Genomic DNA, 14,501 nt, shown 5'->3' with positions numbered 1-14,501 from the left:
ATCTCAGGTAGAAAAGCAATGAGAGGGGGACTTGGTCTGGCACTTTGGTGGCCCAGTTACTGCCCCATATACCTGTTATTCTCCTAACAGTATAAGTTTTGGACCATCCTTACAAGATATTCCATTTTTCAGGTGGGGAAAGTTGAGGTATGGAGAAAATGCCCTACACTACTTGATCGTCATGGCAGAACATTTGAGGCAGTAGGGTGGTAGCACCCAGGTTTCTATGCCAAGAGCGCTTCTCCTGCCCTATGTTAGTTAGTAAACTAGGTTGTAGGGGATACTTCCACACCCTGGGAACAAGCTGTACACCTTCCCCCGTGGCGTTAGTGTACCTTGATGGTCCTTGCCTGTGTCTGGTTGTGCTGGGTGGTAGTGGAGAGACTGCCTCTCCCTTCCTGACAAATACCGCTCTTCTCTGGAGAATGACTGGTGATGGTGTTTGCATCTCTAATCCGTTACAAGCCTACCAGTAGAATCACAGAGTGCGTGTACTGGGTAAGCAACTAACATGCTCCCTTCTGCACAGAGCGCCTACGAGTTGTTAAGAAATAGGTTTGAAAAACCCAAGAGAAAAGCAGGACAAGAGAGACAAGATAGAGACTCATGTGGTCAGTCACCATGAAAAGATGCTCTCCTAGCATGCAGAGAAACATGCAGCCAGGAGGCACTGCATGCCTTAAACACAGAGCAGAGCCCAAAAGTTCTGCTGGTATATGTGCCCCCCCCTCTCCTGTATGTAAGTATACTTACTGGTTCCACTGTATCCTAATTCAGACCCTTCTGGGCCAGAAAGCAGTGGTTTTGCAGCAGCAGCACACCTAACCTATTTTCTTCTTTCATGTAATTTTTTTTTAAGACAGGATTTCTCTGTGTAGCTCTGCTGTCCTGGAAACTCACTTAGACCAGACTGCTGGCCTCAAACTCACAGAGATCTGCCTGCTTCCGTCTCATGAATGCTGGAACTAAAGGCATGGTGCTACCACCGCCTGGCCTTTCATGTGTTTTTTTTATAAGATGGTCTCTTCCTTCAAAACTGAACACACAAGAGCCAGATGTGGGGCTCATGCTTGTAATCCTAGCACTGAGGATGCTAGGTCAGGCAGGATGCCACGATTTTAAAGCCAGACTATTAGAGTGAGTCTGGCCCAGAAGGGTCTAAATTGGGATAAAGAGGAACCAATCAAATGCACGCGCACACAACCAGTCCACTGCCCTAGAGGAGGAAGTAACAGCCTTTTGTAACATTTTGCGGGAGTTAGGAGCCAGGTGTAGCGCTGCTGGTGCAAGCCCAAGCAGTGGCCAGTGTTAGGAGCACTCCCAAGCCCTTAAAAGTGTTAATCCGAAGTCTCTGCTCTCCCAAGCTGGAGCCACTACAGCTGCCTCCAAGAAGTCATGAAATCTCAGTTAACAGCGCTGGGATATAGATATCGAAACCTTGGGAGCCTGCAGCTTGACCATGGCTTCTGGAGTCCTGGGCTTGATCTGGCTCTACCACCCACAGGCTGTGCAACCTTGGGCAGCGTGCTTTCCTTCTCTGAGCACCAGGGATCACCTCCAATAAACTAAGCTGTGGCTTCTGCCCTGGAATCCTGGCAGGCTGAAGGAGACTGGGAACCTCCTAAAAGCTACCTCAGCATAGAGTTTTTTCTATAGGGGCCTTAGTTTCTAGTTTCCTTGGGCAAAGAATCAACAAATTACCATGAGCCAGGTAGGAATTTTATTGCCTTATTTCAGTAATACAAAAGTTTGATGAAATCAAAATGAGGGCCATACTACTTCTGAAGGTACTAGGAACACATCTGCCCTTGGCTTATAGGTGACCATTTTCTTCTTGTGTCTTTGTGTGGCCCCAGCTGGCCTCAACTTTCTATAGCTGAGAATGATTTTGAGCGTCTCTGATCCTTCTGCCTTCTGAGCACTGGGATTCCAGGTGTGTTTTACATGGTTATGCTTTGCTGGGGTCAGTCCTAGGATTTTGTGCGTGTTAAACAAACACTCTACTAGCTGAGTGGCCATTGTGCCTCTTTACATTAGCATCCCCTGAAGGTTAGGCCAAATGTCCCCTTTTTCTAAGGACACTGGGGTCAGGTGCTACTCTACTCCGGTCTGACCTTATCATCTTAGTAAGCACATGTCCAACAACCATCTTCACAGATTCTGTCTGAGCTCTGTAGGTGGGTCCTCCATTTGGAAGGCTGGAGTAAGGGAGAGGGAACTCGCCTAGGCTCGGCTGCCCTGTGAGTTCACAACCTTTTCTTAGCGGGGGGTCTGCACCTTTCACTGCTCGTCTGCTGCCCACCAGGCCTCAAGACCCTGTTCTTGCTCTGTGTACAGCTCTAGCTGGGAAGGTGCAACTTTTCTCTGTTTTGTACACCAAATCTGAGGTCAGCAAGGTTTCCATGAAGGTAGGTGGTCACATAGCAAGTAGGTCCTATATTAGTGGCCTTTTTTGTTGCTGGTGTCAAACACCTGGCAAAATGCAACTTCGGCAAAGAAAGGTTTGCAGTCTGAGTGTACTGCCTGCCCATCGTCGTGGGGAAAAGCGAGGCAGGACCATGGGGCAGCAGGCCAACCACATTGCGTCTGAAGTTGAGAAGAGGAGAGATCGAGTGCTGGAACTCAACTCCCTTGCTCTTTATGCAGTTCAGGGCTAAGCTGTGGGATGGTGGCACCCATATTTAGGGCGTGCATCTTTCCACTTCAGCCAGTCCAACCTAGAAACTTCCTCACGGCCATGCTCAGAAGTTGGCTTCCTGTGTGATTTCAGGTTCTGTCAAGTTGATAATCAGTGCTCATCCGTTATGGTGCTGGAGGATGAGTGTGAGCCAGGCTGTGCTCTTCTGCTCTGGGCTTGTGTGGATTGTGCTCCTTGTGACTTAATGTCTCAACAGACTGTCCCTGCCAGGAACTGTCTCTTTGAGGCCCATCTCCTTCTCCTTAAGGAAGAACCTGGTACATAATTCATGTGTTGCTAAACTTTAATGGAGTTCTGCAAAAAGCACATGAGGAAGTCTCAGAGTAGAGAGAGTTAGATGGTGTTAACAGGGGTTACTGAGGTCCTGTAGTCTTCCAGGGGAGGGACAGTTCCCCTGAGATCCCAGTGACCAAAGGGACAAGGAAGGGATGGAGACTGTATGGTGAAGGGGAGGAAAGGGCGATCATAGGTGAGAACAGGCAGGGTCAGGGGCACAGGGGGTCATGAGCACCTCAGTGAGCATGAATATATGTCAGTCTGGTGTCAGAGAGGGTGCGGAGACCATTGGGAAGTTGATGTGATGACATAGTGGGCTAGTGGACAGAGGAGCCCCTTTTTGGAGAGAGTGCTGATACAAAGGCTTGGATCAGTATGAAAGTGGTGGGAATAGGCGTTGAGTGCCCTTGCTTCTTTGGCTTGAGCACCTAGGGGCAGATGCTCTGCCATTTGTCTTTGCAGAAGCAATTTTATGAGTTGTTGCTACAGTTTGTAAGAAGGCAGTGTCCCCAACCCAGGAACTCTTTCTATTGATTCCCTGACATCTGACCTGAACACCTGTGTTGGGGGAAGAGCCCTCCAGACACATCAGTTGCCCCTACCCCAGGGGAGTACATTATAGGCCTCCTTTAGAGTGTGGCCTGCCCAAGGACCCTGATGCTAGCATGCCTGCTGCAGGAAGATGCTCTGCTGCCACCTTGTGGCCAGAAAGAGCATGGCTGGTCTTGGAGGCTGTGGGCCACACAGGCCACACCTTAAGACACCTTATGTATTCCTTGGAAAGCCAGGTGCAAGCTTTGGTCTCCAGGCAGAAACTGATCCTTCCTCTATCTTGTAGAATGAGAGCCACCATTTTCTCATGGATTGTGTAGGTTATGGCAGTCACTGTGCTTACCAGAGCCTCAGTAGCCGCACTAGGTGGAGGCCTGTGGGAGTTAGGCATAGCTGACCCTCCCACTCTGCTGAGGAAGCAGTGTTCTCTTCCCAGGTGTGTCTCCCATCTCATCCCTGTCCATGGGGTCGTTCTCTTCTTCTCTTTCTGCCTAAGCTTCTCTGTGGCCAGACACCTCTGTGCAGGGGTCTTGACACCCAGGCTGAACAGGAACAGAGGCTTGCTTAGTGCTTGCCTTCTGCACACTCTGGCCAGGGAAGAAATTGTTCATCCTGACCTAGAATGCACAGTTAGGGTCTGAGAGATTTATTACTAATCCATCAGAAACTTCCAAAGGAGCCACTCAGCTCCTCTGGTACAGATGTAGCCTGGTACTTAAGAGAGCTATATGGGGCTGGAGAGGTGGCTCAGAGGTTAAGAGCACTGACTGCTCTTCCAGAGGCCCTGAGTTCAATTCCCAGCAACCCCATTGTGGTTCACAACCATCTATAATGAGATGTGGTGTCCTCTTCTGGAGTGCAGGCAGAACATTGTATACACAATAAATAAATCTTTAAAAAATAATAGAAAATAGAGCTATAAGAAACAGCTGCCCTGAGGAAAGTCTGGTTTTGGTCCTGTTTGGACAGTTCCAGCACATACCTTTCAAGGCCAGCTTTGCAGGTAATTGTTATGTGGAGCAGAGCTGTGGCCATCACGTGCATTTGGACAAGTGTATGAGTATGCATACATGGCTGGAACCCACACCTCCCAGCTGTTCTCACACTATTATGCAACCCACCCCTGGGCACCTTGTCCACTATCCCCTTTAGTCCTCAAACACTGGGTCCTCAGCCACTGTCATGTGCTTGCATTTTCACTGGGCGGCAGGGGATGGGGGCGTAGTGGGCAGTTCCATTCTCTTGTGGAAGAAAAGTTTCTGTGTGTGGGGCATAGGGAGAGATAGATGAAGGCAGGGAACTGTTCAGTCAGGGTTTCTATTGCTGTGATAAACACCATAACCATAAGCAGCTTGGGAAGGAGAAGGCTTACTTTGCTTACACTTCCACATCACAGTCCGTCATTGAAGAAAGTCAGGGCAGGAACCAAAGCAGAGCACAGGAAGGAGCGTTGCTTATTGGCCTGCTCCTCATGGGTTGTCAGCCCAGGCCCACCTGCCCAGGGCTGGCACCACTCCACATAGTAATCATTAAACAAGAAATGCCCCCACAGACATGGCAATCTTATGGAGGCATTTTCTCAGTTAAGAGTCCCACTTCCACCTGATATGATGGTGCACGCTTTTAATCCCAACCCTCAGGAGGCATGAAGCAGGAGGATCTCTGAGTTGGAGGCCAGCCTGGGCTATAAAAAGTGAGTTCCAGGACAGCCAAAGCTACAAAGAGAAACCCTGTCTCGAAAACCTGGAGGAGGAGGAGGGGGGGGGGAGGGGGGGAGGAAAGGAGGAGGAGGAAGAGGAGGAGGAGGGGGAGGAGGAGGAGGAGGAGGAGGAAAAAAAAGATTTCCCTCTTCCATATATGTCTAGGCTTGTGTCAGTTGACAAAACCAAGCATCACAAGAAGCTGAAGTAAAAGACTATGTTTCCCTGATCTGTAGCTCAGGATGTTTGGCCGACTTAATGTTAGAAGGTGTGAGTCAAGAGTGCTGGAGTGTGTGTGTGTCTGTGTCCCTGGGCCTGCCTGAGATCCTGGCTTCTCTGTGGAACCGCCTATTACATCTATTGCTAGGAACAGGGAAGCAACCATCATCCTCTCCACTCTTAATAACTAGTCCCACGAGAATGCAGAATGCCCTGGAGATCCAGCCCAGGACTTGAGAGTTTCCAGCTCTCCTTTCTAGGAGCACCTTGATTGGAGAGGCCCTGCCTTCCCAGGCATTCCCCTAACCCCAGCCCCCTCAGGAATGTGCTGCCTTCTTTCATCTGCTTGTTCTCACTAGGACCATGGGATTCTAAAACTGGATGGGACTTGGAGTTGGGCTGGGCTGGGTGGAGGCAACGGGGAGGATGATCCCTTTCCAGGGACTCTCAGTCAAGCACTACCCTAAACTGGTTTCTCCCAATCTGTTCCTGGTGCCAGTGGTTGTCCTCTGGATGTAGAAGCTGGCTGTCTGGGCCAGGGGACCAGAGTGGTGCTAACAGCGTCATGTCCATAGTGTGGAGCTTTTGCCCATCCTGGGCTGAACCCGAATTTCCTGGGCATTGTGTGTGGCCCACACTACTGATGCTAAAGAGATACTGGAATTAGGGGTGTTTTAGTTTACAGTGTCAGCTCAGACAGGTGAGCACCACAAATTGTCACTGCTATCTCCAGGACCTAGCTAGGCAGCGGGGGCTCAGGAGTTTCTCCTGAGCACTGAGGTTTTACCTTTAGATTTTCCTGCTGCCCTTTGGTCTAGTCCAAGCAAAACTGTATCTTCTGAGTTTTATAATCTCCAGAGAAAAAGACTTTCTCAGTCATCAACAGCAGCTGCTGTAGCATCAAACACCTCTCAGCCTTAAGAATGTCAGAGCCAAAAACTGAGATATAGTCATTTTGCTAAGTTCTCCAGCTTACAGATAGAAGTCTGAAGCTCAGAGATGGCATGAGATTTGCCAGTGTCCTGGCTCAGAATTTGGGCTTCTAATGAATTTGGCTGGTCCTGGGGTCTTTGGTCTTGGTCCTGTCTCTTTGGAGAATGAAGAAATGGCTTACTTTTCTCTAAAACGGCGCTTTGTGTGGGGTGTGCTTGGGGACTGTTATTTATTTGGCCTGTTCTTAATGACAGCTCCTCACCTACCTGCCCAATCTTAGGAGGAGCCCTGGCTGGAATTTCCTGTTTTCTGAGGGCTCCCAGGGGCTGCCCTAGCAGGCGGACTGCCCCGTGCCGCCGTTCCTGGGTGTTCCAGGCCAGACTTGCCGCCTCTCCTGGTTAGGCTGGCTCCAGGCCCTTCCAGGTCTGGGCTTGCAGGCTCGAGGTGGAGGTGTTGAGGGATTCGGTTGGCCCGCACCAGGTGCCCAGAGGCCGGAGGTCCGTGCGCCCCGGCCGCGGCCCCGGCCCGGGCCCAGCCCCGCGTCCCTCGCCATGGGCCTGGCCTTCGCCTGTGGGCCCTGAGCATGGAGCGGGGCTGGCCGCCGGGGGGGAGCTGCAGCGGGGAGCGGCCCGCCGTCTGCCGCCGCGCCCTCAGCGTCTGCGACTCGCTGGACCTGCACAGCGCCCCGGCCGATCGGACCGCCGCCGCCCTGCAGGCCGCCCTGTGCGCCGCACGCGAACAACCTGCGCGGCCGCGGAGCGTGTGCTCCGGGACCCCGGGGTCGGCGCCCTCCGGCGCACGCGGCCTGCTGCTCGGCCTCCTTCGCCCGCGCCACGGCCGTCGGGGCCCTGCGCCCTCGGAACGGCCTGGCTCGCCGGCGCCCAGCCCTGAGCCCAGCCCGGCGCCGGTCCGGCGCAGCCGCGGCCCTGGAGAACGGGCAACCAGGCCACGGCCCACCAGCATGACGTTCCTGGAGGTGAATCGTCTAGAGCTGGCGGCGACGGAGGCACCGGGCGCAGGGCTTGGCCGAACGGGGAGTTCGGGCTTCCTGCGGGGCGCGTCACTGTGGAGTAGTCAGCGCTGGCAGGTGTTCCGCGGTGGCGGCGGACGCGGCAGCACGGAGAGTCCCCGGCGTGGCTTGTCTGCGCTTAGGAAGAGCTTCAGCTTCCGTCTGCGCCGTGGCCAAGAGATACGGCGCTCGGAGTCGGGGCTGCTTGCCCGGCCTCCCCGTGCGCGCACCCGCAGCGACGGCGATGCCAGCTCCTTGGGTACCTTTCCCAGCCGCCGAGACCTGCTGGGCGCCGACACCCCGTGTGCGCCGCCAGAGCCCGGCCGCCCCCGCGCCGCCGCCAGCCTCTGGAAGTTGCTCACCAGCCGCTTCCGCAGGAGAGAGCCCGCACCTGCGGCGCCGCTGTGGAGCCGCCGGGCAGCCAGGGCTCCGGGGCTCCTGGGCACTTCGAGCGGTAAGGGAGAACGCCAGCCGTGCGCCATGGTGGCCTCTTTAATTGGAGCCTGGCCGACTTTGTGTGAGAGACGGTCTGAACCTACCTGGTAGAGACTGGTGGGTGGGTGTACATTGCCTGGAATAGCTGGGTCTGACCCAGGTGTCCTCGCCGCCTAGGTGGTATGTCTAGGGTCTTTGGAAGTATTCAGAGGAGATAGCAGTTGCAGAGAATTCCAGGCAGTGGGACTGTCCATAGCATCTTGGCGTGGTGTCCTAGGAGACCTGAAGGACCGGGGTTACAGTGCCAACCCTCTTTCTATAGGGTGGATAACAGTAAAGTATGGCTGGCTGCTTGGGAAAGGAGCTCTAGGCAGGACTGGAGAGTTTCCTAACTGGGAGCTGGGACCTCACTCGAGCTGGCTCTGCAGCTGAGGTCAGGGGCTGATTGTGAACTTGAATAAGATAATGCTGTGAAACATCTGTGTGCTGGGCCAGTGAGTGGGAGCTGGACTGGACAGCAAGCACTTCCCAGATGAAGTCCAGCCCAGTTCTGGCCATCTAGACTTGTTGGGGGAATAGTTGAGCACTGGCTGTCAGGTCAGGGGCACTGAGTAGCAAGAGGCTTTCCTTCCCAAGGACCTTGTCTGAGTCTAGGGGCCCAGAGGTGCTGGGTGTGGTCTAATGAGAGGGAACTTGGGGGCTGGTCTCCTGCAGAGGTGCTGGGGAGAAGCCCTGGTTGGAGCCTAGTAGATAATCTCATTGGACCTTTACAGTACAGTGCCAGGTGAGGCTCCTCCTTCTTCCCCCTGGCTCAGGAATGTGGTAGGTGGCCCCACCCTGCCAAGGGTGAGCTGTTCCTACTCGCAGGAAGGAGACTGGTCCCCCTTGCCAGGGCCCTGCCTGTTTTGGGTCTGGTCTGAGACCTGCTGGAGTAGCCGCTCACCTGGGTGAGAGGCTTCAGGCACCAGGCCAGGTGATGTCATGTGGAATCTATGCCCCTGATGGACCATGAAGAGGAGTTCGGGCAGGAAGAGCCTCAGCTCACAGCCTGCTCTGAAGACTGTCCTTGCGCTGTTCCTAGGGAGTTAGGAATGAGGGGCAAGGTTCCACAGAGGACAGTAATCTACTCTGCCCTTGACTGAGAGAGGGGTATTGTAGGTGGCCGTGGTGAAGGCTAGGGCAAGTGTGTGTGTACCACCGTGGCCCTGATGGAATGGCTCTGTCTTTGCAGACTCATTTGTGAACAGCCAGGAGTGGACCCTGAGCCGCTCTGTGCCAGAGCTTAAAGTGGTGAGTGGGCCCATGGGAGCCTAGAGGCCCTGTGACCGGGTGGGCCAGACTTTATTTAAGTTGTGGGTCTGGACATTGGTTCTCCTGACATCCAGTCTTTCCTCTCTTGCCTTGCTCCCTCCTTCCTTTGGCATTTTCTGGGCCTGCCTCTACCTTTCCAACCTGCATGTTCCTTCCTGACTCGTGAGCCCCAATCTCACTTTTTCCTTGTGCCTCTCTGACCGCTGATTTACCCATTCCTCTTCTGACCGCTGATTTACCCATTCCTCTTCTGCAGGGCATAGTGGGGAACCTGTCTAGTGGGAAATCAGCCTTGGTACACCGATACCTGACAGGGACCTACGTCCAGGAAGAGTCCCCTGAAGGTGAGCATCACAGGCTAGGCTACCCTAGAAGCTGGCCATAGGTTGCCTCTTTGTCCACCATTGTGTCTACACACATACACACACACACACACCCTGTTACCTTTCTTGCATTTGGCTCTGACCTCCATTCTGTCCTAGGGGGTCGATTTAAAAAGGAGATTGTGGTGGATGGCCAGAGTTATCTGCTGCTGATCCGAGATGAAGGAGGTCCCCCTGAGCTCCAGGTGATGCTTCTGTTGACATGCATGCCTAGTGCCCAAGTTCACCAGGGCCAGTGGGGTGCTGACTCTTCTTATCTCCCCAGTTTGCTGCCTGGGTGGATGCAGTGGTGTTTGTGTTCAGCCTGGAGGATGAAATCAGCTTCCAGACGGTGTACAACTACTTTCTGCGCCTCTGCAGCTTCAGAAATGCCAGCGAGGTGCCCATGGTGCTAGTGGGCACACAGGGTGAGGCAGGGCATGCTGTATGGCAGGGTATGGTGGTGGACCAATGAAGTTTCCATAAATAGGCCATGAGAACCCCCCCCCCCAGTTCCGACTCCCTGCCGAGCAGAGACAGGCTCTTAACTACCATGGGACCTGTAACCCAGGGTCTTTGTTTTTCTCTGGATGATTCTAGAAATCTATGTGATTATTATGTCCATAGTTTTCACTATTATTTATTTATGAAACAAGGTCTCACTCTGTAGCCCAGGCTGACCTTGAATTCGCGATTCTCTGTCTTAAGCTTCCCAAGTCTAGGAATATAGGTATGTGCTACACCAAGCTATACCCACATGTGTTTTCATTGAATGGGCATGGACTCGTTAAATCATTGGTTTGTTTTTTTGCTCAAAAAGGCATGAGTAGAATGAAACAAGGTCTAGGCACCTGAGTTCTCCATACTCTGTGCACCCCACTTGGCCCTCTGCCTGCCCACCAGTGCATTATCCTCTGCTGCTTCTCAGCCAGCTGAGTGATTCCCCCATCTTCCAACAGATGCCATCAGTGCCGCCAATCCCCGGGTCATTGATGACAGCAGGGCCCGCAAGCTGTCCACAGACCTGAAGCGCTGCACCTACTACGAAACATGTGCAACCTATGGGCTCAATGTGGAACGAGTCTTCCAGGATGGTAACTCAGGATCCCAGAGCTGGGTATAGGGTGGCTCTGTGGCAAGCAACTAATGCAATGTGTATTTGGGGAGCCGCAAGCTAGGCTTTCAACCCCTCTCTCCAGTCAGTAGAATTGATTTTGCTATTCCCTGCAGTGGCCCAGAAAGTGGTAGCCTTGCGGAAGAAGCAGCAGCTGGCCATTGGGCCCTGCAAGTCCCTGCCCAACTCACCCAGCCACTCGGCCGTGTCTGCTGCCTCCATCCCGGCTGTACACATCAATCAGGTGCGGTCGCCTCCCTGTACTTCCTGGCTTTGTGTGTCTGTTTCCCAGCATCTTTGCCTCATCTCTCTTGACTCCTAACCTCGCTTGTAGCTCCAGTTTCGTGTAGCCTGCATGGTTGGCCTTGGTCTGGCCTCTTCCTTGTGGCAACTGCCCCTTGCCCCAGTTTCTATGCTATTCACTCCTCTGTCTTCCCTCCCAACTACTTTATCTAAGACATCACAAACACATACTCTAGTGGACTCCCTTTAAATGGTCTCCTAAGCTACTGCTTAAGGAAACCTTAGCAGGCACGAGAGAAAAGTTCTGCTGTGCTCTGCACTCCTCTTGCTAAGGCAGGCTGGCACTGTCTTCTCTAATGGACAAACACTTCCACTTGGTTGCAGGTGCAGTGCCTTCTTCCCAGAGAGGAGGGAGTGACTGACAGCCCAAGCCTACTAGGCACTAAGGCTGGCCCTCTGTGCCCTGTGGCAGTGTTTTTATATTAGAAGAGCAGCATATCCTCATGAAGGTGCTTGGATTTCAGCTCCACTCGGAATGCGCAGACTCTGAGCCAGTTCCTGCCATTGCATGTCCTGTCATATCATTTGGACATTTGTCTATATCTGGGCCTATTATTGGGTTAGTGTTTGACCTTTGACGTGTGGGCCAGTGCTTGGTTCCATAGTTGCATACCCTTCCTGCTCTGCTTCACCGCCCTTTGCCGCAAGCCCAGAGTCATCCACGGTGGTTAATGGTCAGTCACTGCTTTCCAATGACAGCTTGGCTACAGTGCCAGGGCCCTTCTTCTTAGGACTTGTAAGAAGGCACAGGGTTCTTAACACTGTTCCTCAGTGAAAAGATGGAGTAAGGAGGGAACAGAGAAGAATGTCTTTATATCTTTTAAGTGGTGCACCTACCTTCACCAACAGGGCTAAGGTCACACCCTGCCCCTTGGCAGTGGGCCTGTCCTTGGGGGGCTGCTACAGGCAGGGGTGCATTGCAGTCCCTTGGTTATTACTGTTGGAGATGGGACCTGGCACTCTAGCGAGGCCTGATTTCCATGCGCCATCTCTCTGGTCCTGGGAAAGACACTTCTGTGGCCTCTGTCTCCATCCTACAAACATTTCTGGCTTTTTTTTTCTTTCCTCTTCCATTCCCCATCTGCAGCTTATTGTGCGTGGCAGCCTTCGCTCTGTTCTGCACTATACCTCAGACTGTTGCTTTCTGCCATACCCTTTGTCAAAGCAAACCTCAGACTGCCAACATCCTGAGCCCAGTCCCAGCTCAGGGAACCCAGCCTTCTGCCCCTGATTTTGAGGATTTAGAAATGGTGACCTACTTCCTTGTCCCAGACCACCTGCAAACCATGATGCCACTGTTGGCACACTTTCAGGCTATGTCCCTGATTTTGGAACGTTAGCTTCTGCCCCGTTCTTAGGTTCGCACAGAAGCATCCCCATCCGATCCCTTCCAGCACCCCAGTAAAGTTCCTCGTGGTGGCAGTTGGATTCCACTGGCCTCCAGAACATGCCAGCTCCCTTCAGTACCACCTTTAGGAGTGCTGTCTGCCCTCTGCCCAGGTCACTCTCAGCAGCCCTCTCTATTCTTAGGCCACGAATGGCGGCAGCAGCGCCTTCAGTGACTACTCGTCCTCAGTCCCCTCCACCCCCAGCATCAGCCAGCGGGAGTTGCGCATCGAGACCATCGCTGCCTCCTCCACCCCCACGCCCATCCGCAAGCAATCCAAGAGGCGCTCCAACATCTTCACGGTACGTGCCCCGTCCTCCTCCCTGCCCAGCTGCCATCACTGCGCAGGCAGGGCTGTGCCGAGCTCCCGAGCAGGAGGGCAGGCAGCCCCAGGTCAAGAGGATGCAGTCTCTTTAACACTTAGACACACAGGGCTCCTCAAGGTTCCTCATTGGACCCGCAGCAACTTCCAGGCCATACCTCTGAGCCCAGGAGGGGCTTCCCTCAGACCTTCCCCTGTGCACATGCTCACCCCCTGTAGCCTCCCTCCCTCCCAAACCATAGAGTTTCTGTATCAGCTTGAAGGGGTCTTTGGACTCGTGGCCTAACTTCCCTGACCCCCCTTTGATTCAACAGCTAATGAACCGGAGGCCGGAAGGCTGTTTGCCCAAGGTGACACAGAGGGTTAGCTGGCCGAGCTAGAGTCCCAGCCAGGCCTCCCAGTCTGCCTTCCGGCTCTTTTTCCGTTACCCCACTGCCGAGGGGAACATTCATGCTTCCCACCCACCGCTGTGATTGGTTTAACAAAGGCTTAGCCATCTTTTCCTGGGCTTCACCACGCTGCCTCGTGCCTCCCGCTCAGGTTTGTCCTGTCTCCTTGTGAGCTCCTTGCCCTTCCCCACCAACCTCATGCCCCTACCCGGGGTCCACTGAGCTTCTCTGCTCAGGGGCAACCTCTCAGCTCTTTGGTCCCTAAACTTACCACTCCCCATCCCGGTTTTTACACACCATGCCCTCCCTGCCCTGGCTGTGGCCCTTCTGTGGGGCTCTGGCTGGACTGTTCCAGGAGCTGTGGGCAGACAAAAGGTGGGTGAGCAGCCTGTCCCTCTGCATCACACCACACCTCTTTCTGAGAGCCAGGGCTTGGCTCTTGGCCTGGGCCTGTATCCAGCTGGCCAGGCTAGACTTTCTGGACCCTATCCAGACAGAGCCAGTGCCCCTGGGCCTCTATCCTCCATTCTTACATCTGTCCTGCTTGACAAACCTCTGCCCTGCATCCCTCTGTCTGCTGGCTCCTAGTGTGCGCGCTCACTGGCCTCTTTCTGCTGACAGCTACTACTGCTGTTGTTGGAGCATACTGTGCTTACACAGCTCCAACCCTCCAGACCCACAGCTTCTCCTTTCTGTTCTGTTCCATCCATTGAGATATGCAGAGTCTTGGTGGCTGCCTGCTCATGTCCACACCTGCTGCTGCTACTGCTGCTGTAAAGCCCTTGGGTGCCTATGTCACAGTGACCATCATTGGCACCCTCCACAGCCTATTCCCCAACATCAACATTGTGTCTCAATCATCCACTGCCTTGATTCCATTCTTAACATCCTCCCATCTTCCCCCAGTGGCTGGTTCAGCGTCAGGTCATTCCTGCCTCCCTGCTTGGCATCATGGCCACAGTACCTTTGGACTCCCTCCCTGTGTACTCTGCTGCCTGCCTGCCTCAACTGTGCTGCCTTGCACCACCGCACCCTTCTGCTGCGAGCACGGCCTTCCCTCCAGGCCTTTCCATTTTCTCCATCTTCACAGTGGCCACCTTATTTTTTCTTTTCATCGTTTCCATGGTGACCTCACTTGTACCATTGTCCCTGAGACAGCCTTAAGGAATGTTCAGCTCTATGGGTGTATCTTGGGGATTCACCCCATCGTTGTTGTTGGGGCCGCCCTTCCTTCATCCTTCCTGGAGGAGTCACACCTGCTCCAGGGGGATCCTATTATGTGCTGCCTGTTCTGTGACTGGTGACCCCTCGCTGGGCATGGTTGTGATGTCCCCAGTCTCCCCTTCATGACTCCATGTATTCATTTGTTGCCACTCTTGCCCTGGTTCCAGTTCCCATCCTTCATGGGGAGGTGCCACTCTGGCTCCTGGGATTTTCTGGTTGTTGGCAGCCCCTTGGCTTACCAGCCTGGCTGGGCTAGACCTCACCACA

The 14,501-nt window shown here is 53.7% G+C and overlaps 1 protein-coding gene across 7 annotated transcripts in view; it reads left to right on the top strand.

Moving 5' to 3' along the window:
- Agap3 (ArfGAP with GTPase domain, ankyrin repeat and PH domain 3) overlaps positions 1–14,501 on the top strand; it is a 50,040-nt gene that overhangs the window by 14,594 nt on the left and 20,945 nt on the right. For 4 of the 7 annotated variants that reach the window (XM_038320667.2, XM_038320666.2, XM_038320665.1 and 1 more), the window contains 7 exons: positions 9,054–9,112; positions 9,390–9,477; positions 9,616–9,701; positions 9,782–9,923; positions 10,455–10,589; positions 10,726–10,853; positions 12,443–12,601. In XM_038320667.2, the coding sequence (XP_038176595.1) occupies positions 9,902–9,923; positions 10,455–10,589; positions 10,726–10,853; positions 12,443–12,601 (444 nt within the window). In that variant the 5' untranslated portion in view covers positions 9,054–9,112; positions 9,390–9,477; positions 9,616–9,701; positions 9,782–9,901. Of the gene's footprint in view, positions 1–6,961; positions 7,842–9,053; positions 9,113–9,389; positions 9,478–9,615; positions 9,702–9,781; positions 9,924–10,454; positions 10,590–10,725; positions 10,854–12,442; positions 12,602–12,941; positions 13,162–14,501 lie in introns of those variants that run through there. The other 3 variants (XM_038320671.1, XM_038320668.2, XM_038320669.2) reach the window with 3 other exon arrangements.

The sequence above is a fragment of the Arvicola amphibius genome, chromosome 2, assembly GCF_903992535.2.
Source record: "Arvicola amphibius chromosome 2, mArvAmp1.2, whole genome shotgun sequence".
In the NCBI taxonomy this organism is placed as follows: Eukaryota; Metazoa; Chordata; class Mammalia; order Rodentia; family Cricetidae; genus Arvicola; species Arvicola amphibius.
The sequence above is the reverse complement of the archived record's forward strand: the minus strand, read 5'-3'. Positions and strand labels throughout refer to the sequence as shown.